Below are 27,515 nucleotides of genomic sequence, written 5' to 3' on the forward strand. Positions count from 1 at the left end.
ACCATTGACCTTTGCAAACGTCCTGGAAAGTCGAGACCGTCCCCATTGAATTTGGGACGCTCTAAATATGAATAAAATGTCTCGTTTGCGAAGAATAGGGTTAGGGAACATATTTTAAAGGTGTGTTTTGTCTGTTTTCACTTCTGTGGAGAGAGGGGAGAGAGGAGGCAGTCTTTTTGCTGACCATTGACCTTTGCAAACGGCGTGGAGAGCCCAGACCGACGCCATTGGATTCTGCATTTTCTAAATATGAATAAAATGTCTAGTTTGTGAAGAATAACATTAATGAACATGTTGTTTTTTGTGTTTTGTCTGTTCATTCAAAAAGAGAGGAGAGAGAGGAGAGGAGGGGAGAGGCATATGCCTTCATACATGTGGATGGGCTGTGGCGCTGTTCTGAATTCCACTGGCAGATGACGGTCTTTTCTTTGATTCGTTTCTCTGACTTCCTTGTAAGTGCTGCTATTAAAATGCTTACTTTAAAAAGACTAAAATAGCTCAAATACAACAATTCATGGTCATAAGTTCATAAAGCATAATTCATAATAATGTCATGATACAATAATAAATATGTGGTTCATAATTGATTTCATATGAGGTTAAAAATGTAAACATGATGTGATGATAACTTTCTGAGGCAGAACCAAGTTCCTTGTCTGTCTGTCAGTAGCAACACTGGACCATGATTGATTGACTGATTGATGCATGATTGCCTGGCATTGCACACAGGTGGTACAAACATTTCTCTCACTCATTCAGACTCTGGTCTGCACAAGGAAGCACACTCGCAGCAGAGTAGTGTGTTTGAACTGTTTAAAGTTATTAAACACGGTCAAAAGGACATTCAAAGGACTGTATGAAACTCAAGAAGCATCAAGAACCTCTTTACACATCAAGCGGCCAACGAGGTATTATTATTTGAGAGTTATCTTTGTTGTGTTGTATTGTGGTGTTTTGACGGACACGTTCACCTGCGCATCGCGCATTTCTACATGTTTTGTATTTCTTTGTTTGATCAATATTATGTATTGCGACGTAATTTGTTGATTGTTTATGTGTTTATTATTTTGTGTGAACATAGTTCTCACGGCATGGAACAGCAGAGGGATGAGAAGAATGCCCAATAAATGCCCGTTTATAAAGAACCGACCTGTGTCGTCAATGTTGTGAGAAGAGCTACACCCTACGTGTGTGTTTCGTGTTGTGTCATTCATCATCACTTTGTTTACTTTACTTTATCACAGCTAACAGTCACATCAAGGTCTGTGAAATAGTTAGTAATGAATGAATAGCTGACTCTGTCGCGATTTTGGCTTTTATGGTGAATGTTTTACAACTATATGAACTTCAACTTTGGCCAGTAGTTGTACAAAGCCATGGGTCTGAATGTAAACAAAGTATATGCTGCTTTATAAGACAACGTTTTATTTTTATATTGAGTGGTGGTGTGATTTGCATGTTATGTAATGAGTCCGAGTTTGTATTGTGCTAAACCAGTCACCAGTAGCATGGATAAGAAGCTAACTATGCTAATCGGAATTAGCATTAAGCTAACTGCATCCACTATAATGTTACACATTATATTAATGTGCTCTGTGTGTTCAGCCATGGCCAGGACGTCGAGGCACGACCGAGAGATGGCGCTGGACGCCAAGAGACGTCTGTGTGTGAGTTCAGATCCCGTGGAGAGGCTGAGGCTGCAGTGCCTGGCCCGAGGGTCGTCTGGCATCAATGGCCTGGGCAGGTGCGTGTGTGTGTGTGCGCGCGTGCCTCCCTCAGGCACAGCAGAGGCGTACACAGACAGTTGGACTGTGAGGTGACGTGGCAGCCCTCCTCCTCGCCATCACCCAGGAAGCCTTGGAGGTGTCGGCCGGTGTTGCTGGGCTCTATAACATATGAAAATCAGACCGGAAGGCCTTACCGTTGTGGCGTTCTACAGAAGCAAAGGTTTTAAATAGCAGATCTACAAGCTCGTAGCGCGCCACTCGGTGTAGTGGAACGTTCGCGCGCGCCATGTCGACTAGAAAGGTCGCCCGAGGACGTACTACAGTTCTACGCGTGCGTATCTGGGAGCTCTATAACCTATCCGAAAAGCAGACCGGAGGGCCTTACCGTTGTGGCGTTCTAAAGAAGCAAAGGTTTTTACGTTCGCGTGCGCCATGTCGACTAGAAAGGTCGCCCGAGGACGTACTACAGTTCCACGCGTGCGTCTCGTGGAGCTCTATAACATATCCGTAAACCAGACCGGAAGGCCTTACCGTTGTGGCGTTCTACAGAAGCAAAGGTTTTAAGTAGCAGATCTACAAGCTCGTAGCGCGCCACTCGGTGTAGTGGAACGTTCGCGCGCGCCATGTCGACTAGAAAGGTCGCCCGAGGACGTACTACAGTTCCACGCGTGCGTCTCGTGGAGCTCTATAACATATCCGTAAATCAGACCGGAAGGCCTTACCGTTGTGGCGTTCTACAGAAGCAAAGGTTTTAAGTAGCAGATCTACAAGCTCGTAGCGCGCCACTCGGTGTAGTGGAACGTTCGCGCGCGCCATGTCGACTAGAAAGGTCGCCCGAGGACGTACTACAGTTCCACGCGTGCGTCTCGTGGAGCTCTATAACATATCCGTAAACCAGACCGGAAGGCCTTACCGTTGTGGCGTTCTACAGAAGCAAAGGTTTTAAGTAGCAGATCTACAAGCTCGTAGCGCGCCACTCTGTGTAGTGGAACGTTCGCGCGCGCCATGTCGACTAGAAAGGTCGCCCGAGGACGTACTACAGTTCCACGCGTGCGACTCGTGGAGCTCTATAACATATCCGTAAATCAGACCGGAAGGCCTTACCGTTGTGGCGTTCTACAGAAGCAAAGGTTTTAAGTAGCAGATCTACAAGCTCGTAGCGCGCCACTCGGTGTAGTGGAACGTTCGCGCGCGCCATGTCGACTAGAAAGGTCGCCCGAGGACGTACTACAGTTCCACGCGTGCGTCTCGTGGAGCTCTATAACATATCCGTAAATCAGACCGGAAGGCCTTACCGTTGTGGCGTTCTACAGAAGCAAAGGTTTTAAGTAGCAGATCTACAAGCTCGTAGCGCGCCACTTGGTGGCGTGCTATGAGCTTGTAGATCTGCTATTTTTCAATAGCTAAAGCATAACGTAATGCTAACACCAAAAGGGGTTCCCGCCCAAAATGGGTTTTAAGCATTCTTCTGTAGGACACGAACCGCAGGTTTCTTCCTCCAAAACGGAAACGGACGGCTTTGCAATCTCAATACGACTGAAGCTGTACGTACAGCTTCATGCTGCATTGTCAGATGCTGTTTCTAAAGCGTGCGTACCGTCCCCAGCACATGCTAAAAAGTGACCTTTAATTGGTTCACCGATCTGAGCCCCCCCCCCCCCCCTCAACTTACAGCCAGTGAAATAATGCATGACATTTAACTGTTACAAATTACAATTTTGTTTGGACCCCCTGGAATCCCCCAGACAGCCACACCCCAGTTTTATTTATAGGTCATCTCATTGAGACCTGAGGTTTACAGATAATCTCGAAGGAAGTCATGCTGATACTGTAGCCTATATTTTTAGAAAGAAAAGAAAAGTTTTCTAATCCGTGAAATATCCGAGCAGGTTATGTCTTTTTAGTTTCTGAGGAAAAACATTCCTCCATTTTTTGAAAATAGCCATACCTTTACCTTTAGCCTTTGCTAATCTCCATGTGTGTTTGTTGTCACCCCACAGGGTGAGCCCGGCAAGGCTGGTCGCCCCGGAGAGCGTGGACCCGCTGGCGTTCAGGTGAGTTGAGGGACGCGGCCCCTAGAGGTCATAGGTCAAGATTAAGTCAGCCCAAAACAAAATGGATACTGGTTCCCACATCTTTAGTAGCAACTATTATGACTGGTAGAAGCAGTAGGACATAAAGACACACATTTGACCACCATCATTAATGACAAAAACTAGTTGCTGTTGCAAAACTCACAGTTACTGTTTCATCATTGTTTATAACATCATGGTACCAATTAAGAAACACACACGTGCACACACACACACACACACACACACGCACACACAGTGCTGCTGTGAGATGACACATCCACTAGACTTTTAGAGGCTGGTTACATAGCTAAAACAAAAACAGAATCGTACACAAAAACAAACTGCATATCGGAGGCACCCATGCTGTGTCTGAATAAAAGCTGACGAGGGAACATCTTCTCTTCTCTCCCTTCTTGTCCACATCACCACAGGGCGCTCGTGGATTCCCCGGCACCCCCGGACTCCCCGGCATCAAGGGACACAGAGTGAGTCGAGCATTATTATTATTATTATACCACCACATTGAGAACGTTGGACTGCATTGATCTGAGCCGATTCTGTCCACGTGAACTCAATATATCCGTCGTACACGGACTAATGTGTCCGTGGCAAACTTTAGATTTTCTTTTTTTTTAAAACACCCTTATAATGTTCAATATTTTGATCATAGATTCCATTACTGAATGCCAAGTCCCGAGGTTTTCTTCAGAATATGTATGTCACTTATTTACTATGACAATATGGCACATAATGGGCTCCATTTCCGTCACCTCTAAACCCCTTATCCCTAAAATTCTTTGTCTTTTTTTTTACTATTTTGAAAAACATTTTTAAATAGTTCAACTAGCCAATCTACATTGACACGTTGTGAGCTTGTAGACTGGCCATTTTAACTATTCAAAAATGTTTTGCAAAATAGTAAAAAAAGGCAAAGAAGTTTAGGGATAACGGGTTTAGCGGTGACGAAAATGGAGCCCCTAGGAGTCCAACTACTTTAGTGCTAGTGGTTCTCAAATGTTTTATTTGCAATGACCCCCTTAACTCTGAGAGTGTACAAATGTAACCAAATGGACCCATAAAGGTGGTTGCACACCGGCCGCGTTTTTCGGAAAACCGATGGAGAAACGCCGCTAAATATCCGAATTCGCATCTGATTCGCGCCCGGTGTGTGGAGACCTTAAGGGTCCATTTCAACACTCTCAGAGTTACAGACTTGTTATGGTCATTCAGGCTTGTCCCTTGTCCGTGGCAAACATGGCATTTTGACTGAAATGTCCACCACAAGCCGACATGGTGTTTGATGACCCCCCTGCTCACAACTCTTGTCTTATTCTGTCCTCCTCAGGGATTCAGCGGTCTGGATGGAGCTAAGGGAGACGCCGGTGTCGCCGGTCCCAAGGTAAGGACAGCACCGTTTCGCATAGAATGGACGAAACTCAAAATATCGAGAATAAAAATACAGAAAAGCTTCTCCTGCGCAGGAAAACATTTTCGAGTGTGAAAAATGAGGAGAACATTCACATATTTGTGGAAAATACATTTTCAGGGTTCGACATAAAATTGTCCAACATTTGTTGGCCAATTTATCTCTAATATTTTACCAATGGCGATAGTTGCCAAAGCAGAAAATTACATATCTAATGCATCATACATTTAAATGCATGACCTTAAAATAATGACATTTGATTTTGAGTATCTGACGATACCGATTTTTCCTGAGCTGATATTGATATTTTTATAGAACATTTATGCTATATATGACAATAGTACAATATGCAAAATTACACACAATATCCAGTCTAATATCATGATATGGATATAATAATATTGATACTAGGGTTGTCCCTTTTTCTGTTCCCGATCTGATTCTGATCATTTGAAAATTACGTGTTTGGCCCCCGATTTTCTGATCACGTCATCAGATCGGGACAAAACCCTAGTTTCTGGTATCACTTTATATCACTTAATTGTCTTCTTCTGTGTTTGTCCACAGGGAGAGGGTGGCCAGAATGGCGAGAACGGTACTCCTGGTGCCATGGTAAGCATCTGACTTCAGTCGGTCCACACCGTTGTCCATTTGGAGTATGAATCTGTCACAACCATGTCCTAGTTGTCGATCAGGGAAAGCTAATGTTCGTCGTTCTCTTTTTTTCCCCCAGGGTGCACGTGGTCTTCCTGGTGAGAGAGGCCGCCCCGGACCCGCCGGCCCATCTGTGAGTGACACTCGTCCTCGGGCTAAACTTATATGTCACCTAGAATAGTGTATACTCACATGTGAAGATTTGACCGAGAGCCATGCTATTATGCAACCTCCAGCTTTTCACCAGAGGAGAAAAACTGCATTTATTTATATTTTATCCAAAATAGGTTAATGGCACAGGCAGACTCTTCACATACAAGAGCATGTCTGAAATAGATATCAGAGCTGAAATCGACATGTAAATATGAAATAAATGCTTAAATATACAAGCTAGGTGTCCACAGAAGTGAACCTTTCAAGCCTGTTATCTCAACTCCCTGTTTTCGGCAAGACATTACTCTTGCTATTATTAAGCCATATCTCCAAAACTGGTGGGTCAAACTGAACAACCAATATGTCAATTTGAAGCTATGATTCCCTGCTTTCATATGACATGAAAAAAACGAACAAATCCAATGGCAGTCCCTCAGTCACATTTGGCCACAATAATAATATTGTTTTATTGTACAGATATTCGACTGTTAGTCGGATGTTAGGTCCTTAGCTTGCTTATGATCCTTGATGACTATTTGTACGTATCACCATGTGTTGTGATTGCTCTGGATTAAGAGCGTCTGCTAAATGGCTAAATTGTCCTTAGCCCCGATAGTCCTGTTATATCGCATATTTCTGCGGGACAGCGACTGTAAAAGATGCAAACATAAATCATGTGTATGCTATATTCAATTGGTTTGCATTTGCGTAGAGGTCATCACGGTATAATGATGATCTCATTTGCGTAGAGGTCATAAATGATGATGTTCTCATGATAACATCTTCTTCATGTCTCGTCTCCAGGGTGCTCGTGGTAACGATGGCAACGGCGGCGCTGCCGGACCCCCTGTAAGTATAATTTTTTGATTGATTGACCCCCTGTATGTATCATTTATTGATTGATTGACCCCCTGTATGTATCATTTATTGATTGATTGACCCCCTGGATGTATCATTTATTGATCGATTGACCCCCGATTGACGACATTACGTCTTTTAAAATTGTGTGGCGTACAGTAATGGATTGGACACCATAAGCCAGTGGTTCTCAAACGTTCAATATCAAGGACCCCTAAATTGTAATTTAGGGGTCCCCCCCATCTCAAAAGATTTTTGTGTTGAATCTTTTCAAAATTATTAAAATATTTCTTTCCCCACAAAGTGGAGGGTTAATCCCCCCCGGATCCCACTTTGAGAACAACTGCCATAAGCCATTTGACCGCAGTATAGTTAAAGATCTGTAGACCTTGTGCTGCCGTGGAGTCTTTGGCTTAACGTTTCTTCCTTCCTCCTCCATGCAGGGACCTACCGGACCTGCTGGAGCCCCCGGCTTCCCCGGCGGTGCTGGAGCTAAGGTACGTCTGAAGTAACAGTACATACACACATACACACATGCAACGCCTTTGGTGTACACAAACGTACTAGTGTGTGTTTGTGTGTACACACAAAGCGTCTGTACTGTATTTGGAATACATCAGTGTATGCTCTACGCCTCCCATACTGTATCTAATGTAAAATCGCTATATACAGTTATTATGCTGAACGTTAGTATCGCTCTAAACATGAACATGCTCTCAGAAGTATCCACAAAACACAGTAGTAGTGGATGTCTTTGAAAGGACAGCACTCGTAGTAATCAGAGTCATTAGTCTTAAGCTCATATATCCTATTTATTATCATCACTAACCCATAAACGCCCTCTGTAATCCCCCTGACCTCCCAGCCCAGACCGGCTTGAACCGGTTCCGTTCTTTTTTCCCCCGCCTAATAATTGAACCAGTTCAGACTAGTGTTTCCAATGAAAATGAATTGGTTCACAACCCTAAAAGTTGGTTCGGAACTTAAAAAAAAAAAGAAAAAAAAGAAAATGGCCACCGGTTCCGTGAAAGCACCAAAGGTTCCAATAATCTAGAACGCAAGCAGTTCTAGAAGCAACGTTCTATATGGTGGAAAAAGGGGGCCTCGGAGAGCTCAACGTTATTTAGAAGCACAAAACTGCAGAACTATTCTGCCCTACAAAGCCAAATGCAGTAACTAACTACAAACAAAAACAAACAAACAAACCCACAACTACAAAGTGGGTTTAAAAGTGGTCAGCCAAACGAGATATCGGCATATATACATATATATATATATATTGATATTACACTAATTGTATATCTGTTCTTGAGATAATTGTTTATCCCCCAAAATCACAAAGGCTAATTTGACTTTTGGGATACACAAATTAGTCGGTGTGTCCAAAAAGTGACTGCACTTTGTCTTTGTAGGGCAGTAATGCCAAATTAGTTACATTTTGTGCCAACTTTGACCTATACCCAAATAATGTGGAAATGAGAAGCCCACCAAGGACCCGAATGAAAGGGTACCGATCCAGATCCCGTACAGCTCAGAAAGATTTATTTTTCTCCATCAGCTTTCTCAGGGTTAAAAGTGATTGCACACTGGACACGTTTTTCTTAACTGTTATTTGGGGGAAATGCAGAGCTCATCTCTCATTAGCGCCAACCATCAACTTCCCCCAGTCACCTGACATGAGCATATTAGTGGCCACCAGGGGGCAGGGGTACCCCACTAATGGTTGCCCCGTCAGCCTCTATATGTGGTGCTGGAAACCATAGAGCCATTAGAATATCATAATATACCACTAGGGATGCAACTATGGAACTAATCAATTGAATTGATTATAAATAAATACAAATACAGACATACATACATGTCATTATAGGTAAAACATTTTAAAATAATAATACAAAACAATTGTTCGCAACATGTCATGTTAACGAGCTTGTACAGCTGTTATATCAATGTACAGGTGTCAGATACTACTTCCTTCCAACTAGTGCATCACACACACACACACACGCACACGCGCGTGTGGACGCACACACGCACACAGCGATTCAGATACACCTTTATTGACACATTTGGACATACATTTTCCTCGACAGGAACAACATGGACACTAAACCATCATCACAGTAATAATTAATGCACAGCATAAACACAGTAAACATTTACATTGTCATAATAAACAAGTCAGTGCTTCTTGCCACACGCACACACACACACACACGCGCGCACACACGCACGCACGCACGCACGCACGCACGCACGCTCAGGCGGTTCTGTCGCACATGCTGTCGGTACGGTCGGTGACTAAACGAACGCTGACCTCTTGACCTCTTCCATCACAGGGAGAGACTGGAGTTCAGGGTGGACGCGGAAACGAGGGACCCCAGGGAGCCCGCGGTGAGCCCGGTAACCCCGGACCTGCTGGCGCTGCTGGTGGAGCTGTGAGTATATATATATATATATCGGCGAGACGAAGCAACTCAAATGACCAAATCACGACCGTATAATAATTTGGTCCCTGTTTTAGTGTTACTTTGGGCTTGTAGAGCTGCTATAGCAAGTGTAACTCTGCTGCTCACACGGGCAGATGCAAAAGATACAAATATACACAGCGTACTTGTAGCTTTGTATCTTTGTTTCCGGAACTTGAAACCAAAATATTCATGAATGATATGAGGAATTATAATTTAATTGAATGTGGTACAGTGTTACAGTGTAAAATGGCACGACTATACCTGCCGTCCATGTTCCATCTATACATTTCCGTTAGTCCGTTCAAATTGTCAGCGAGAAAGGTTCTTATAGGAGAGAAGTGCATTCAGACTAAAACGTTGTCTCTGTCCATTTCTCACCGCAGGGTAACCCCGGATCTGATGGTTCTCCTGGTGCCAAGGGTAGCCCTGTAAGTAACCACACCACCGCATCAATCCTTTTCCAAGGATTTCAAAATGTTTTTTTTTTTTAAGAAAATAAAGAATGTTGTACTTCTATAACGTCCCATTCCTCCTCCTGTGTTCCATACATTAGGGTGCTTCTGGCATCGCTGGCGCCCCTGGCTTCCCTGGAGCACGTGGACCCGCCGGAGCCACCGGAGGCCTCGGTGCCCCCGGACCCAAGGGAAACAGCGTGAGTAGACCAGTCAACCCTAGCCCCTCACCCCTAACCCCGGACCCAAGCATGCTATAGAGGCTATGCACGCTCATACCCGGAAATTATGCGGGATACGCCTACTGTGTTGCAAAAAGCGACTTTCTGGCCTTAACAGCCAAACAGAAAAGTCCTATCTGATTGACAGCCCATACATCCACACAGAAAAGACCTATCTGATTGACAGCCCATGTATCCAAACAGAAAAGGCCTATCTGATTGACAGCCCATACATCCACACAGAAAAGGCCTATCTGATTGACAGCCCATGTATCCAAACAGAAAAGGCCTATCTGATTGACAGCCCATACATCCAAACAGAAAAGGCCTATCTGATTGACAGCCCATACATCCAAACAGAAAAGGCCTATCTGATTGACAGCCCATACATCCAAACAGAAAAGGCCTATCTGATTGCATTAAACAACCTTAACTATTTGACTATTTCTGTTCTTGATTATTGTAAATCTCTCTGGATTAAGAGCGACGATTCAAAACCACAGGAGTGACTTGTATTAATGAATTACCCGACGTTGATGATAACTGTACATGAATCACTTTGACGTCAACCTCATGTGTGTGTCGTGTGTTTGTGTTTCCTGCTTTACAGGGTGAGCTTGGAACCCCTGGACCCAGAGGAGAGCCCGGTGCCAAGGGAGAGGCTGTAAGTTTCAAAAAAATAAAAATAAAAACATCCTCGTTTTCATGTAGAATTACTTTGATGTATTGACTTAACAAAACATGTTCTGAATGACCGTCGGTTCTAAATATCTGGTATTTTCCTTTTCCCAGGGATCCGGTGGACCTCAGGGTCTGGCCGGCCCCGGCGGAGAGGAGGGAAAGAGAGGCGCCCGCGGTGAGCCCGGTGGTGCCGGACCTCGTGGACCTGCTGGAGAGCGTGTAAGTTACACATCACACACACACACACACACACACACACACTGCCGTGGCGTCACTGTCGGAAGGACGTCTTAGCAACGTGCAGAAGAGATACTTTTCAGAAACCCTGTTTCTTATGATGGATCCAGTGTAGTTATTGTTTAGTCACAACAAGGCGCTTGTGAAAATGTTCAAATCGGTTTCAATGATTATTAACCCACTTAACCACTTCAAAATGTCTCAAATATGGCTCTACAAGCTGTCATGTGGTGCACTGTAGATCACAGCGCATTGTGAGCTTGTAGATCCGATATTTCTTTTTGCAAAATCTGTTGCGACACTGTGGTGTGAAGAACTACTACGGCATTGATTTATAAAAGAAAAGCACAAAACGTTGAGATTATGGAGATACAAGGTTCCTGCATCCCTCCAAACTTCCCTCACAGTCTTGTGAGGGAAGTCTACACAGTCCACAGTCTCTCACCGAGGCCTGCTCGCAACACACACGTGATGCCAGCAATGGGAGCAGAGCTCTAACATTATTACTGCTATTGCTGCTACATATGCTACATAATTATGTCTTTAGGAACCAGAACAAAATTATGTTACGAGATGTAACAATAAAGAAACCATGAACCTTCTTCAACCAACATCACCAATACTAAGGAAAAATAATCGTAAATAAACAAATAAAACCTTGACAAACCCTGCTTTGACAAAAAGCGTCAAAGCAACACGAGTTGTAATTCTGAAAGCCGCAAACGGCTCCTCGTTCCCCAGGACCAAATTCCATCCTGTTAAATTATTGCACGTTGAATTCCCATGGGGATTCGTTGGTTCAGTGTGGTGTTGCAGGTCCGAGCGCCTCCCGTTCCCATCCATCCATCCGTGTGACCTTTGACTCTGTGTGTCTCTGCTTGTCTCCATCATAGGGTGGACCCGGTGCTCGCGGTTTCCCCGGTGCTGACGGAGGTGCTGGTGGCAAGGTGAGTGACGGAACCTCCTCAATGACTTTACTGACATCTGCCACAGTATAGTTCACAGTTCAATGGAGTCAGTACAGAGGTAGAGAGAAAGAACAAGGGAAATAGGATTGATTGATTGATTGATTGATTGATTGATTGATTGATCGAATACTCTATTAACCGCTTACAAATAGTACAGTGGTACGATTTTGCAATGTCGCTAAAAGGATAACCCCCCAAAAAGCCCTGAGGGCTTATGTTTCCATTGTGGTCCTTAAAACAATGGGCCAGGCAATCAAAAGTTCCTAGTAGAGTGAAGAAAATGAAAATCCACATACAGTAGACAATAGACACATTATACAGGCAGGCCAGATGTTCCAGATATTCATGAGCAATGTTAACGAGACATTTATAAAGCAGTCAAACACACTGTATATGCATACTATTCTTACTGTCAATCATACACGGTCAAATCGTCATTGTTCATTTTACTCTGAGGGTACACGAACATAACCAAATGGACCCGTTTGGTTACATTTGTATACAAATGATTTAATAAATGAACATTGAGGATTTTCTGTGTATCGATAACCTGACACCTTTATTCATTTTAGTTTATTTGAGCACACTTCAAACACTCACAACTGTATAGCGTACTAACAAACGGTAAACGGTGCATTTATATAGCGCCTTTATCCATGGCTCTTTACATAGATTGTGCAATACATTCACCCACTCACACACACATTCACACACCAATGGCGGAGGAAACCATGGCAAGGCACCGACCTGTTCGTCGGGAGCAATTACGGGGTTTCAGAGTCTTGCTCAAGAACACTTCGACACTAACTCTGGGGGGGGGGGGGGGGGGGGAACTCCGGGTTCGAACTAGCAACCTTGCGGTTACCATCCGGGTCACTCTACCCCTGAGCCACTGCCGCCCCCCATAATAATAATGATATATGGCAAACATCTTCACCAGACTGACCCCCTCTCTCTCTCTTGTTGAACAGGGAGCCCCCGGCGAGCGTGGAGCCAACGGACCCGGAGGCGCTCAGGGCGCTACCGGCGAGGGTGGACGCAACGGCGAGCCCGGCATGCCCGGATCCAAGGTAGGCCTCACGCGACGGGACACCAAACGCAACGCGTTTACCTTTAATATATTCATGTAAGATTATTATTATGTTACCCAGTAACGAGTAGTACTTGCCAAAGCACTGATATTGTACCATATTGCTATGTAAAACATGGTATTAAATATTATTGCTCAGGATTTGTTGGCTGCCCTTTGAAAACATTCCGTTTTAATAGGTCGAGAGAGATTGATGCTTTATTTTATAGCTTTTTTTTTGGCTGGTTGGTGAATCTATGGAAATATATTAAGTTCTAAAAGGAGCTGGCTAAACAGATTGTGTTGTTGTACATCTCCTTTTTGTTTGCCTGTGGGGAGGGGGCTTAAGTAGTATGTAATATAATATATTACTCTTGATTCCAAGTAATAAGTAATGTAACATTATTACTCTTTTCTAAGGAGTAACGTGGAATATAAAGTAACACATTACTCTCTAGTAATATGGCCCAACACTGACTGTGGGTGTGGCCTGCTGCTCTTTTTAAAGAGAGTGTGTTCATTGCTTCTTGTTCTTGTTTCTCCTCTCTGTAGGGAATGACTGGCAGCCCCGGATCCCCTGGCCCTGACGGCAAAGTCGGACCCGCTGTAAGTCCTGTTTTCCACAGATCAACACCCATTATGCCACTGTAGTGTCATTGTTATCGTCAAACGATTCAATAGAAAGTGGTGGTTCTCAAATATTCTCATGTCATTTCATGGCAATTTGATATTTAGCTACCCCTGTCCTGAAAATAATTTGTTTCAGCAGGGACCCACGCAATATGTTCACATCTGTTTTTGAACGGTGTCCCACTTTGAGAACCACTGCCATAAAGGATCAATTCTAAAGTCTAGAACTGTTATGGTAACATATGTTCAAAGTAATTTCACCACCCGCTGTTCTTTAGGGTGGCCCAATAAAGGATCAATTATAAAGATCCAGAACTATTAGTGTAAATCAATATGTTCAATATAATATAATCAATTATAAAGATCCAGAACTATTAGCGTAAATCAATATGTTCAATATAATATAATCAATTATAAAGATCCAGAACTATTAGCGTAAATCAATATGTTCAATATAATTTGACCTGTTCTCCAGGGTGCCCCTGGACAAGATGGCCGATCTGGACCCGCCGGCCCCTCTGGAGCCAGAGGTCAGCCTGGAGTTATGGGATTCCCCGGACCCAAGGGAGTCAATGTGAGTGCACTGTACTATGATTCTTTTCTTTTAGAGAAAATTCACATTATAGAAGATCATTGATTGACCTCCAATTGTGTTATTATTATCTCTGTAAAATCAACTCTTGAGAGTGTTCCATTTGAGTTACACACCTGTAAGGGTCATTTTGGGCCCCTGGTGTTCCAAAGAGCCAACATTCAGAATCACCATTACTTACTGTCCTATTCCCTCCATCAAGATTGGACTGGCTTTTGACCCAGTCTAACTATTTATATTAATATAGAAACAAACAAGAATGCCGATATTTCCCCCAGGCTTGATATGATGTATACCATGCATGACATTTCCATGCTTTTTAATGTTTAATGTTGCAAGTTTAGTTTTGAGCTTAGATTTGGTTTCCATCTTTTCTTTTAAAGGCATCAATTTGATGCAACACGCTTATGGTCACCAGAGATTAATGTGGACTTTGTCTCCTTCAGGGTGATGCTGGCAAGCCTGGCGAGAGAGGAGCAGTTGGTGCTGCTGGAGCCCTCGTAAGTATATCTTCAAAATGTCCGAAAACTATACGAACAATCCTGGCGGCCGTGATATTACGGGCCTTCTGGCTTCCTCGCGCTGGTCCATCATGATTCCCCAAATAGAGCACCGAAGTCTGACGTAATTTACACATCATACCTAGGTCACGTTTTTTTTCTTCCTCCCCCCCCATTCTGAATTCCCATAGACTTTTCTTATATCACATCAAATAAGAACTGTGTTCCAAAGATAAACAAATTATCCCATTTATGGATATGAAGAATCAACTGACTGAGACTGAGAAATCGCCAATGTTATGTGACTGTGAATTAGTTACATTTTCGCTAAAACGGACCATATGAAATATCATGAACGATACAGTCAGAGACACCTCCCCGACAATATCGTGGAGGCAGTTTGTTTGTTTGGACCACAGTTCTTTCTATGAGCCGATTTCTTTTTTAGAGATAAATGACTTCCGGGAACCAGCTGGGGATGAGCGAGTCACATCCGAACTTCTGTGCTCTATGTTTGTGCCACACCAATCAATGATAGCAAGCTATATGAACCAACCAGTAGCTTAGCATAATGTGTGTAGCACTTGCACAGTTGCACTACCCTTGACGATCTTACAGGCGTATGCAAAGGCTAAACTTATGTCATTTAGATAGCATATATATAGACATAGCACTCTATCGTGTATACTCATAGTTTTATTGTACACTACAGATATTGTACTGTTGCTTATGATCCTTGATGACTATTTCTATGTATTTGATGTATTACCATGTGTTGTTGGATTAAGAGTGTCAGCTAAATGCCTAAATTGTAAATTGAGTTGATGATTATCTCCTAATAATGTCATGTCTTCCTCCTTAGGGCGCTACCGGCAAAGAAGGAGATACTGGTGCTCCTGGACCCCAGGGCCCCGCTGTATGTACCATCATCATTATCATCATCATCTCCACATACCTTACGCCACATACTTAGTTGCACAACGAACATATGAGCTCGCAATGCTCGCAGATCGGCTCTTTTCAAGGGAATCGAAAGTCACATTTAACTTCATACACGACTCAATTGGTCCTAGTTGGACTCTAGGGCTGAACAACTTGGTATTGTAGTGTATTAGGTAATATTAGGGTCCACGAAAGCAACACAGTACAATATGAATTTACCCTTAAATGTATAGTGTGCCCTACTGGACACAGCACATGACATTAGAGAAGCTTTTCACACAAAAACAATGGTGAAAATGTGATTTCTGCTTCAGATCTTTTGAAATTGTTTATTTGTTTGCTTTTCTAGGGAGGTGCTGGTGAGAAGGGAGATGGTGGACCCGCTGGACCTTCAGGATTCCAGGTATGTTCTTTACAGCTTTCCACCTATCTTAAAAAACTACATTCCCCTTAATTAGAGCAGGCTATGAATACAGTATGCGTATAATATTAATATTAATAACTCATCGTTCTTCTTGCTCCTGTACAGGGACTCCCCGGACCCCAAGGTGCTACTGGCGAGACTGGCAAGCCCGGTGAGCAGGTAAGGTGTCACAGATATTATGTCATTTGATTTCAGGGCACGCCGATAGCTGAACAATAAAATAAAAATAAAAAAGTATACATTCGTCGGCAGTTATTTACTGTACTGTACTGTATCTCTTGAAATGTCGAGGGGCGTGTTGTTCAAATATGACAGATTTGCTCGGCATGTTGTTTGAAAATGACGTGATCGGTTTCCCCGATTTCCCGATCGGGACAAACCTACTTGTGGGTCGATTCGTTTTTTTTTTTGCTTTTCAAATAAACTAAACCAAAACCTCCTCTTCCTCATCTTCCACACAGGGAGTGAACGGTGAGGCCGGACCCTTCGGCGCCTCTGGACCCAGAGTGAGTGTCATTATGGACTCTTAAACCTTCCCCTCAAATACTAGTTTTCAACATCCATTATCATAAGCTGGATCTTGTGGTGTTTTGCCTAACGGTGTTCTCCTCGTCCTCCCTTCTCCGTTTCCCCCCGACAGGGTGAGAGAGGTTTCCCCGGTGAGCGTGGAGGTACCGGTGCTGCCGGACCCACCGGAGCCCGCGGATCCGCTGGCCCCGGCGGCAACGACGGAGCCAAGGTGAGATTGTCCTCCCAGAGCAGATTATGACAAATAACTGAAATATACAAAGAAATTAAAATGGAGACGATTATGTAATCATTGTGACAGGCCTAATCACGTGTCGTATGTGTACACCAGCAGTTCCGTATTTTTTCAGTAACCATAATCCTGTTTTGATGTATGTAGGATAGGCACTTATAAGCTTTCAGCTTCTGCCTATTTCCTTTTGATCACCTCTAACAATGTAACTGTTTCTTTATGTTAATGTATTATTGTGTTGGTGCTGTTGTTGCGAGGATGATCAAATAAACGAAACAATAAAGCTGATTTAATAACCCTCTCTGTTCTCTCTCTATCTCTCTCTCTCTCTCTCTCTCTCTCTCTCTCTCTCTCTCTCTCTCTCTCTCTCGGGTGTGTATATGTAGGGAGAGGCCGGTGCTGGTGGTGTGCCCGGTGGCGCAGGACCCCCAGGTCTTCAGGGAATGCCCGGCGAGCGTGGTTCTTCTGGCATGCCCGGTGCCAAGGGAGAGAGAGTGAGTAACTCTCACCATAAAATGGCCTGTGTCAAAGTCCAAGTTCAAAATACCAAAGCTCTGGCATGGCCCAGTTCTAAGTGAGAGATCATTAATTAATATTGTGTTACACTGTTCTCTCCTCTCTCAGGGCGATGGCGGAGTCAAGGGAGGCGATGGCCAGGCTGGCAAAGACGGTATGCGTGGTATGAGCGGTGGTATTGGACCCTCAGGACCCCCTGGAGGTCAGGGCGAGAAGGTGAGCGTTTTGATCAGAGAGTTTTGGTTGTTTATCAAGACCAGGAATATATAATTACAGCATATATCATATGAAATGTGATGTTAAAATGTGTTCTCGTTGTGTTTCGCAGGGTGAGGGTGGCCCAGTTGGACCTGGAGGAGTGACCGGTGGTCGTGGTGCACCTGTACGTTTTCATTATTTTGACATACTATATTTAGATTATTTATTTTTGTCAAAATAGTATGGTTGAAATGCAACCATTTTTACAGCAATAAAAAAAATGAAACATCATATAATATTTTTGTTGCAGACTAGAATAGTATGATGTTAAAAAGAAAATGAACTTAACGTGACATACTGTAAAACCTTGAAGGATTCCATGACCTTTTCTTTTTATCCATTAATTTTGTCTGTCCTCGTTTCCCCAGGGCGAGCGTGGTGAGAGTGGACCTCCCGGACCCGCTGGTTTCGCTGGACCCCCTGTGAGTGTGCTGTCATATATATCACATAATACATGATATATGCTTTCAGTCAGTCAGTCAGTCAGTCAGTCACACACTGTCCTGACCCAGACGTTTGTCTCCTGCCCACACAGGGTGCTGACGGTCAGGCCGGAGGCAAGGGAGAGACTGGTGATTCTGGACCCAAGGGAGAGGCTGGTGCCCCTGGACCCGGTGGACCCTCTGGAGTCCCTGGACCTCAGGTAAGGCCAGTCGCTCGAGTACGGTCGGCAGGGATGACCCATATGGGACATTCTTGGGCGATAAATATTAATTTAGACGATGGCCGATCGATACCGATGTTTGTTTATTTCGTTTTTTTGGTTGTTTGTGTGTTCGTTTTAGGTGTCGGTGTTTTTGATTATTTCACCCTCTTTATGCCAGGGAAACAAATACATATTCATTATAAGGAATAGCTGTTCAGAATCTACAGCTCGGTGGGTTTGCAGATGACGAATACACAAACATGAGGAGCCCCTCGAAAACGAGACTTTGCATCTCAAAGGGGCTTATAAATCCCCCAGTGAGATTTCACATTAACATATTGATACTCATCAACAACGGAAACATTGACTACTGCACTATATTTCCTGTCACTGTGCTGTCCCAAACCTAGACCTTAAAAGCTTAGCCATGAAAAAAACGATGAATGAACTAATATTGTTTATTATTATATAACGTATAAATGTTTACACCCCAACAGGGACCTTCTGGAAACTCTGGAGCTAAAGGTGCTCGTGGTGGTGCTGGATCTCCTGTGAGTACTGGACCCTTTTTTAAATCTCTTAATCTTAATGCAAACAATATTGAGTTGAGTTTTATTTCGAGTGGTTTTATCGTGATGTAGGATTTTGATTATTAACCGTGTGTGTGTGTGTGTGTGTGTGTGTGTGTGTGTGTGTGTGTGTGTGTGTGTGTGTGTGTGTGTGTGTGTGTGTGTGTGTGTGTGTGTGTGTGTGTGTGTGTGTGTGTGTGTGTGTGTGTGTGTGTGTGTGTGTGTGTGTGTGTGTGTGTGTGTGTGTGTGTGTGTGTGTGTGTGTGTGTGTGTGTGTGTGTGTGTGTGTGTGTGTGTGTGTAGGGTGCTACTGGCTTCCCCGGACCCGCAGGCAGAGTTGGACCCCCCGGCCCCTCTGTAAGTTCCCTCTCCTCTTAAAATTCAGTTCGTCATCATCGTCGCACAGGCAGCAAAGTGTTGACAATGTTCGTCAGATCATGACTAGTAGTTTTATCTGACTCTCTCTACAGGGCAACAGCGGAGCACCCGGAGCCGTCGGACCCGCTGGCAAGGAGGGACAGAGAGGAGGTCGCGGTGAGCACGGAACCGCCGGTCGCCCCGGTGAGGCTGGCGCTGCCGGACCCGCAGGACCCTCCGGAGAGAAGGGAAACACCGGCTCCGATGGACCCGCTGTTAGTACAATTCCTGTTCTATTGTCTGACGTACAGCGTAGAGCAACTGGTTCCTCAAACCTTTTTCATATCAAGGATTCCCATGTTTAGACTGCTAGGACCCCCCCTCCGGAAAAGAGTTTGTGTGTTAGGGGAACTCCCATAAGAGAAGATTTGTGTTTCCCCAAAACGTTCTACAAGCTCACAATTTAACGTGTTGTGAGCTTGTAGATTGGCTATTTTTTTTAACAAAAAAAGGGGTTAAAGTGGTTAAACTGTTCCCTATTTAGCTAGGGGACCCCGCTCAAGAATGCCTGGGTGGGACCCCTGGCGCAACCCCACTAGGAGAAGCAGTGGATTAGGCAATATTAGAAGCGCTTATTATTACTGGTCTATTATGGCCAACCTGATGGATTCTAAATGTGTGTTGCTGTCTTGTTTCTTGTGCCGCAGGGTGCCCCCGGTACTTCAGGACCTTCAGGTATTGCTGGACAGCGCGGTATCGTAGGTCTGCCCGGACAACGTGGAGAGCGCGGTTTCGGCGGACTCTCTGGACCCGGTGTGAGTATACATCTTCTTCTTTGGCCCCCCAAACGTTTTGGCTCAAGAACCAAAAAGATTAATATCATGTTAAAGGTTCTATTCTACTGTCTATTCTACTGTCTTTTCGTAGAAGCCTCCATCTTCTTCCTCTAACAGAAAGTAACCTGCGTCTCTCTCTCTGTTCTTTTTTTACTCAGGGTGAGCCCGGCAAACAGGGACCTGGCGGTGCTCTGGGTGAGCGTGGACCCCCAGGACCCATGGGACCCCCCGGACTGTCTGGTGCCCCCGGAGAGGCTGGTCGCGAGGTATAACACACAGGCCCGATTCACACACAGTACAGATTGGTTTATAACTCACTGCATCAAATATAAGCGGTGTATTTTCTGCCTGAGGCCTGGTTGTGGCGCTCTAGTCACTGATGGTGGGATTGTCTCTCCACTCCCACAGGGATCTACCGGTCACGATGGAGCTTCCGGCCGTGATGGCCCCGGTGGACCCAAGGTATGCCTTCACCAATAATCAACACTGACTTGTTATTTACCTCAGTTGGTTCCCAAACTTTTTCCTGTCAAGGACCCCCAAATTGACATTCATGACATTAACCCATTTAGGCCTGACCTCGGAATTTAAAAAAAAATCTTCTAAATCCTCCAGTTTTCTGAAATAAATATTTTCACGATTTTTCAAAAATAGCAGACCTACAAGCTCGTAGCGCGCCACTCGGTGGCGCGCTATGAGCTTGTAGATCTGCTATTTTTCAATATCTAAATTATAACATAATGTTTGAAACACCAAAAGGGGTTCCCGCCCAAAAAGGGTTAAGCCGGGGACCCCCATTTGAAAAGATTTGTATGGCTCTAGCAGTGATTCTCAACCTGTTTGATTTCAACGACCGCCAGTTTGACATGCATTAGTCTACGGACCACCATTTATTGGCATTTCTACCATCTCCGAGACCTCATTTATATTGTAAAATAAATGTTAATTTACCTCTTCTTCTTCTTCCAGGGAGACCGTGGAGAGGGCGGAAATGCTGGTGGACCTGGCGCCCCTGGTATGCCCGGTGCCCCCGGTCATGCTGGACCCTCTGGCAAGTCTGGTGACCGTGGAGAGGCTGTAAGTACCGTACACACCTGGCAGTCCCTGGTAGTTAGTGGTCCATTTGGTTTAGAACTATTCTGGTTCTTAATATAAGATGAGACATGTTTTTTTTCTCTTGTCTAACCTCGCTCTCTGTCTTCTATCTTTGTTAGGGTCCCGCTGGCCCTGCTGGAATTGCTGGACCTGCTGGAGGTCGTGGTGCTCTGGTACGTTCAGCTCTACATCATCACACACACACGCACACAGACACACACACACATGCACACACACACACACACACGTGTGCGCACTTGAGGTGGACGGTGTGAACGGGCGATGACGTTGCTTGTGTTTTCATCCAGGGCCCCGCTGGCGGTCGTGGTGACAAGGGAGAGGCAGGCGAGGCTGGCGAGAGAGGACACAAGGGACACAGAGGATTCACCGGCATGGCCGGTATGCCCGGACCTCATGTGAGTAGAAATACTGCACATTAAAAACCATCGTAATGTGTAATGTAATGTAATTGCCTACTCTCTGTCATATCTGTTAACCATTTCTCCTAATCCTGTGTGTAGGGTTCTAACGGAGAGCAAGGACCCGCTGGTACCAACGGACCTGCCGGACCCAGAGTGAGTACTATACATATACACCCTGGTCACATGACCATGTGTACAAGCTGAACATGTACATGTGTGTACGCAATCGCTTCGACCCAAGTGGTGTCACCACCTTAATAACGAGTGTGTCTAATGTCTCCATATTAGGGACCCTCTGGATCCAGCGGCCAGTCTGGTAAGGACGGCATGAACGGTCTGCCCGGACCCCTCGGACCCCCTGGACCCCGTGGTCGCAACGGAGAGTTGGGACCCGCTGTAAGTGACACGTTTGTACTAGCAGTGTTGTTTTCGTCGACTAACACTAAGACGAAAGATGTTCGCCGACTACCCTTTTTCACTGACAAAAACGAATGGAAACTAAATGAAAATTAAGCTACGATGACTAAATATACTGACAATTTCGTCGACAAATAAAAACTAGACTAAAATGTTAAGGAAGGGACTAGTGGACAAGAGATCCAGTATAAGTCATTTTACACTTGGTTGCATGCTGAAAATACAAAATACATGAGCTTGTTGATCAGCTATTTTCAGCAAGTGTAAAAACACTCCCGCCATAATACATTTTAGTCGACTAAATCAACTGTAGATTTAGTCGACTAAAACTAGACTAACACTAAGACATTCCAGGTGACTAAAATGTGACTAAAACTAAATGAAGTTTCAGTCCAAAGACTATATGACTAAACTAAAATAGAAATTTGCTGCCAAAAACAACACTGGTTTGTAGTCATCATTCTGCACACTTTGCCCACCAAACCCCCCACATGTTGATTCCTAACCTCCCCCATCTCTCTCCAACCCTAAAGGGTGCTCCCGGTCTTCCCGGACCCCCCGGCCCCGCAGGAGCCCCCGGCGGCGGATTCGACTTCGTCAGCCAGCCCATCCAGGAGAAGGCCCCCGATCCCTTCCGCGGAGGCGGACACTACCGCGCCGACGACCCCAACATGCAGATCGACCGCGACATGGAGGTCGACAACACCCTGAAGACCCTGACCCAGACCATCGAGAGCATCCGCAGCCCCGCCGGCACCCAGAAGAACCCCGCCCGCATGTGCCGCGACCTGAGAATGTGCCACCCCGAGTACAAGAGCGGTGAGTCCAAATACATGTTTTTTTGCCATAAGAGGATATTAGGTCGTTTGCCGTCCGATTGACTCCCTCGTGTAAATGTCCCTATAATTCACGTATAGTCCAAAGTTGTACTTCCACAAGTCAAGTTCGTACTTCGTAGATCCGCTGTTGTGGAATATGTTTGAAACATTTTGACAACACAAATCTTACTATGGGAGTCCCTGGCACAACACATTTTCAGATGGGTGTCCACAGACAGATAACTATAACTTTGGGGTCCTTGACATGGAAAGGTTTGAGAACCACTAGTGCAAGACATGAATTTTCTTTTTTTCCCAATAGTGTTTTGTTAGTGTTTTCCCGATAGCATCCCTGTGTGGTTGTTATATATCTGATTCAGATCTCAGCCACTGGCCAGTCTAATCACTCCTGTCCTGTTTGGTCCGCCCCACAACAGGCTCCTACTGGGTGGATCCCAACCAGGGCTCCGGTCTGGACGCCATCAAGGTTCACTGCGACATGGAGACCGGCGCCACCTGCGTCCACCCCACCGAGTCCATCGTCCCCATGAAGAACTGGTACCAGAGCAGGAACGCACAGAAGAAGCACGTCTGGTTCAGCGAGTCCATGACCGGTGGATTCCAGGTGAGAACAACACACACACACACACACACACACACACACACACACATACACACACACACACACACACACACACACACACGTCTGGAAGCTTTGTTGTAGCTTGAGTTAAAAAATGCCGAAAGATAAGCAAAGGCGACGCTGTCCGTAGTCACCTTATAGGTAGTTTTGCTATTTTTGAGGCCGGCATTATACAATGAAGTATAATACAGGCCAGGGTTAAGTAGTACTAATGGAGACTAATTAATTAAGAACTAAGTAATACAAAAAAAAGAAGAAAAAAATATATATAAACAAACTGCTTCTTGATTATTTGATTAAAAACAAGCTTACGTTGATTCAGATTCATTTGTTCTAAATATCAGTTTCGATAACGCCTTCTAAATCTAAAGTGTTCGGAATTGTTTGTTGTTGTAATCTTTGAATACTGTACATACTGTACAGAACCCCAAGAGGGGTTCCCGTCCAGAAGGGTTAGACAGAATATTGTATAACTTACACATGAAATGGCCATGTACAGTACAGTAGTAGCAGATGTACAATAAGGCAGCAGCAGCAGTACTCAAGCCCCTCCGCTTCCCTCTCTCTCCTCTCCTCAGTTCCAGTACGGCACCGACGGAGCTGACTCCGAGGATGTCAGCATCCAGATGACCTTCATGCGCCTGATGTCCAACCAGGCCAACCAGAACGTCACGTACCACTGCAAGAACAGCATCGCCTACATGGACTCCGCCAGCGGCAACCTGAAGAAGGCTGTGCTGCTGCAGGGCTCCAACGACATCGAGATCAGAGCCGAGGGCAACAGCCGCTTCACATACAACGTCGTCGAGGACGGCTGCACGGTGAGAGCGATATTATGTGAAGATATGGAGGGCGGGATAATTAGCCTAGATCATAGACAGAGAAGTGATGAAGAGGCAGGTGGAGTGCTGGTCAGGCCGTGATGAGCGGACCCACACAGTGCTGGTCAGGCCGTGATGAGCGGACCCACACAGTGCTGGTCAGGCCGTGATGAGCGGACCCACACAGTGCTGGTCAGCCTGTGATGAGCGGACCCACACAGTGCTGGTCAGCCTGTGATGAGCGGACCCACACAGTGCTGGTCAGGCCGTGATGAGCGGACCCACACAGTGCTGGTCAGCTCGTGATGAGCGGACCCACACAGTGCTGGTCAGCCCGTGATGAGCGGACCCACACAGTGCTGGTCAGCTCGTGATGAGCGGACCCACACAGTGCTGGTCAGCTCGTGATGAGCGGCCGTTACAATCCTGGGCGTTACACGTGCAGATGAGAGTTTTAAATGAACAGAAGAGGTCACTGTGTAGCTAGGTAGCTACCAACATTTAACAGCTGCTTCTGTGTTGTTATTGTTTACTGTTTACTTGAGCAGACTTGTGACGTTTGTTTCCTTTCCTCCTTCCTCTCCACAGTCACACACTGGCTCATGGGGCAAGACAGTCATCGATTACAAAACGACGAAAACATCCCGTCTCCCCATCATTGACATTGCTCCCATGGATGTTGGCGCAGCCGATCAGGAGTTTGGCGTCGAAGTTGGCCCAGTTTGCTTCTTGTAAAAAAGAAAATGAAAGAAATATGGACATTGTTGTTTTTTTTCTAGCAGTCATCTCTAAATCCTTTTCCCGTGCATTCCAAACTCATTCGGCTGCCATTGGTCCACAAGCTTTAGAACTACTCTCTCTACTGAAGACGGTTTTACGTTTTCATTTTCTCCATCGACGAGAAGCATTTTCTTGGGACTGCTACTTTGACCGACACCAACAACAAGGACACTTTGAATCTTTTGTTTCCACTGGCAACAAGAAAATAATATAAACGCGTGTAAAATGTTCCCCCTGGAGTTTAAAAACAAAGCAACAAAACCACCACTCCAACGACACACTGGGTGTTTTCTCTTTTCACCACTGCAGAAGGACATTGAAAACAACACAAAATGTACCATGTTCTGGTGTTAAATAAATTGTAAAAAGTGTGAAAGTGTCTTCTTGTTCTAAATTCATGAAAATCACCCGAATGTTGCTCATAAAAACACCAAATAGGAGAGAACAACAAAGAATGGCTACCTCATAACAAGAAGTCACCTGCAAGTTTTCTTAAACGCAAGGGCATTATTTTACACAACGAGGCTATTGGGGGGGAAACCAGCTACAGTCAAGGCGGTGCTATTTTCAACTTAACGAGGTCCAGTGATTGGAGTTTGATAGTGATCACACTATCTCAGCCATACTGTAACTATTATTGCCACTAATGCCTGCAAAAAAAAGACCTTTGGTGCTACAGTAGTAAATTGACAAATTGTCTTGTTGTCGACGCAGTGCAATTGTTTTCTTGTTCGTTGTTGGCTCGATGGCCAGGGTTCCTCTTAAAGGTGATAAACTGTGGATGTAATGCAATGCAAAAAAAAAAGAAAGAAGAATCATGTCTTTGTACATAAAAAGCAAAATGAATTCTGGTCCCTGCCCGTGTGTTCCAATCAATGTTGAATCTTTTCTGTTTCTGTTTGCCCTGTGGATAATTTCTAAAACAGCACACATCTCCCCATCATCACCCCCCCCCCCCCCCCCCCCCCCCTTTGTTCATGTTTGTTTGTTGATTTCACTTGTCCCCCGATGAAGTGTTTCTTAAAAAAAAAAGAGGGCGGAAAGAGTTTAAAAAAAAGAAAAGTGAAATTGAAGCAGACCCACTTTCATGGTTTAAATGAGAGATTCTGTACTTATTTTGTACATGTATAATAAATCAAGATGTTTTTAATTATTTTGGATGCTGCAAATAAAGCATGAAGTGGTCTACTCAAAATGGCTGAGTTTTCGCTGTCCTGTTTTGCAACTGTTGTGAAGCTGTGTTGTGAAACACCCTATACAACTGTGATTTTATATTAAGGTGTTTCAACTTTTGGAAAATGCTTCATGATAACAACACTGAAGTGGCACTTCATCTGTCGCCTGATTAATATTTTGTTATACAACGGTAAAAACTGGTGTGCAATTAAACATAGTAGGGTTCAAATTAACCTGTTCCACAACCGTTGCAGTAGAATATTACTTTTAATAAGCAGCAGTGAAAACAAGGCCAATGTTTTGTATTCCCACTGATTGCTTTTATTTCACTATTCATATAATTAGGGTCGACCGTGCATATCATGTTTTGGTAGATAATGTAACCTAAAACAAAGACACAAGGGTGGTGTGGTGCTAGACCATGGCAGTGGCACGTAATAGATGTGTCTCAGACTCAGGATCTCAGGAATCTTATATAGGCTACATACATTTGAAGTACATTAGAAGCTAAAGGAGTTTTGACTAATAATAATAATAATAATATTAATAATAACAATACGCACTTAACATTTCTGCAAATCTCAAAGTGCTAAAGGGTTTAAAAGCATTCCATAAAAACAGCAAAGGCAACCAAACAAGTAGCCTACATTGTAGGCTACTTGTTTGGTTGCCTTTGCTGTTTTTTCACCATATTGTAGAGACCCTACTAGGCTAGGGTCATTAGGCCTATATTAAAAAAACTAGGTGGAATCAGGGCATAGAGGAAAAAAAGAAAAGGGGAAAAAATAAAGAAAAATGCCCAAGAAAATTAAGTAAACATTTTTGTTTAAAAGGCATTTTTATAGTGATTTTTCCACAGATCACTGTGTCCATCATACACGTTGCATTACCGCCATCTACTGGACTGTGGAAAATTGGAACGTCTGCCAACATAATTATACGGTAAATTATATGGTATAAATGTTGTGGTCGCCTGCCTAGCTGGCAGACTTATACATGAAAATACTTAGATATATGTTTGGAGGGTGTTTATAATCAAATATATATTTATTTCATGAACTTTGTCTTTGTTTTGTTTAGAGTTTGCCCCGGAACTATTTTGTCAGGAGGAGTCGGACAGAATACGTGCTTACACCGGATTACACACTCAGGATTCCGTAGGAAGTTTGTTCATATAAGTTTGAACAAATCAGCGTGGTGAAAAATGTCTCGAAAACTGTAGAATGCGTCTAACGGACTCTCTAAAGCTGAGGCTGTCGATAAATGAACACCTGACGTCGGTGGGAGAGGAGATATTGTGTGTTTTGGAAAAACAGCAGAG

General features: G+C 44.4%; 2 protein-coding genes across 2 annotated transcripts in view; both read left to right on the forward strand.

The window, feature by feature from the left end:
- Positions 1 to 841: 841 nt before the first annotated feature.
- Positions 842 to 27,515, forward strand: part of LOC306919577 (uncharacterized protein) — a 58,642-nt gene continuing 31,968 nt past the window's right edge. The window contains exons 1-31 of the mRNA XM_079532337.1: positions 842 to 908; positions 1,606 to 1,667; positions 3,728 to 3,781; positions 4,234 to 4,287; positions 5,148 to 5,201; positions 5,796 to 5,840; positions 5,962 to 6,015; positions 6,840 to 6,884; positions 7,337 to 7,390; positions 9,233 to 9,331; positions 9,748 to 9,792; positions 9,918 to 10,016; positions 10,648 to 10,701; positions 10,830 to 10,937; positions 11,849 to 11,902; positions 12,895 to 12,993; positions 13,545 to 13,598; positions 14,098 to 14,196; positions 14,661 to 14,714; positions 15,577 to 15,630; positions 16,006 to 16,059; positions 16,186 to 16,239; positions 16,542 to 16,586; positions 16,721 to 16,819; positions 17,227 to 17,334; positions 17,465 to 17,572; positions 17,685 to 17,738; positions 17,983 to 18,036; positions 18,150 to 18,257; positions 18,758 to 18,811; positions 19,133 to 19,186. Coding sequence (XP_079388463.1) covers positions 857 to 908; positions 1,606 to 1,667; positions 3,728 to 3,781; positions 4,234 to 4,287; positions 5,148 to 5,201; positions 5,796 to 5,840; positions 5,962 to 6,015; positions 6,840 to 6,884; positions 7,337 to 7,390; positions 9,233 to 9,331; positions 9,748 to 9,792; positions 9,918 to 10,016; positions 10,648 to 10,701; positions 10,830 to 10,937; positions 11,849 to 11,902; positions 12,895 to 12,993; positions 13,545 to 13,598; positions 14,098 to 14,196; positions 14,661 to 14,714; positions 15,577 to 15,630; positions 16,006 to 16,059; positions 16,186 to 16,239; positions 16,542 to 16,586; positions 16,721 to 16,819; positions 17,227 to 17,334; positions 17,465 to 17,572; positions 17,685 to 17,738; positions 17,983 to 18,036; positions 18,150 to 18,257; positions 18,758 to 18,811; positions 19,133 to 19,186 — 2,085 coding nt within the window. The 5' untranslated portion in view covers positions 842 to 856. The remainder of the gene's footprint in view (positions 909 to 1,605; positions 1,668 to 3,727; positions 3,782 to 4,233; positions 4,288 to 5,147; positions 5,202 to 5,795; positions 5,841 to 5,961; positions 6,016 to 6,839; positions 6,885 to 7,336; positions 7,391 to 9,232; positions 9,332 to 9,747; positions 9,793 to 9,917; positions 10,017 to 10,647; positions 10,702 to 10,829; positions 10,938 to 11,848; positions 11,903 to 12,894; positions 12,994 to 13,544; positions 13,599 to 14,097; positions 14,197 to 14,660; positions 14,715 to 15,576; positions 15,631 to 16,005; positions 16,060 to 16,185; positions 16,240 to 16,541; positions 16,587 to 16,720; positions 16,820 to 17,226; positions 17,335 to 17,464; positions 17,573 to 17,684; positions 17,739 to 17,982; positions 18,037 to 18,149; positions 18,258 to 18,757; positions 18,812 to 19,132; positions 19,187 to 27,515) is intronic.
- On the forward strand, positions 18,198 to 26,213 carry LOC306919580 (collagen alpha-1(I) chain-like). Its single transcript, XM_079532341.1, has 10 exons — positions 18,198 to 18,201; positions 20,990 to 21,099; positions 21,237 to 21,290; positions 21,426 to 21,533; positions 21,639 to 21,692; positions 21,828 to 21,935; positions 22,490 to 22,775; positions 23,212 to 23,399; positions 23,996 to 24,238; positions 24,827 to 26,213. Exons 2-10 carry the CDS (start codon positions 21,040 to 21,042, stop codon positions 24,971 to 24,973), a joined length of 1,248 nt encoding a protein of 415 aa, XP_079388467.1. The 5' UTR covers positions 18,198 to 18,201; positions 20,990 to 21,039; the 3' UTR covers positions 24,974 to 26,213.

Source organism: Electrona antarctica (genome assembly GCF_951216825.1).
Source record: "Electrona antarctica genome assembly, contig: scaffold_26, whole genome shotgun sequence".
Classification (NCBI taxonomy): Eukaryota; Metazoa; Chordata; class Actinopteri; order Myctophiformes; family Myctophidae; genus Electrona; species Electrona antarctica.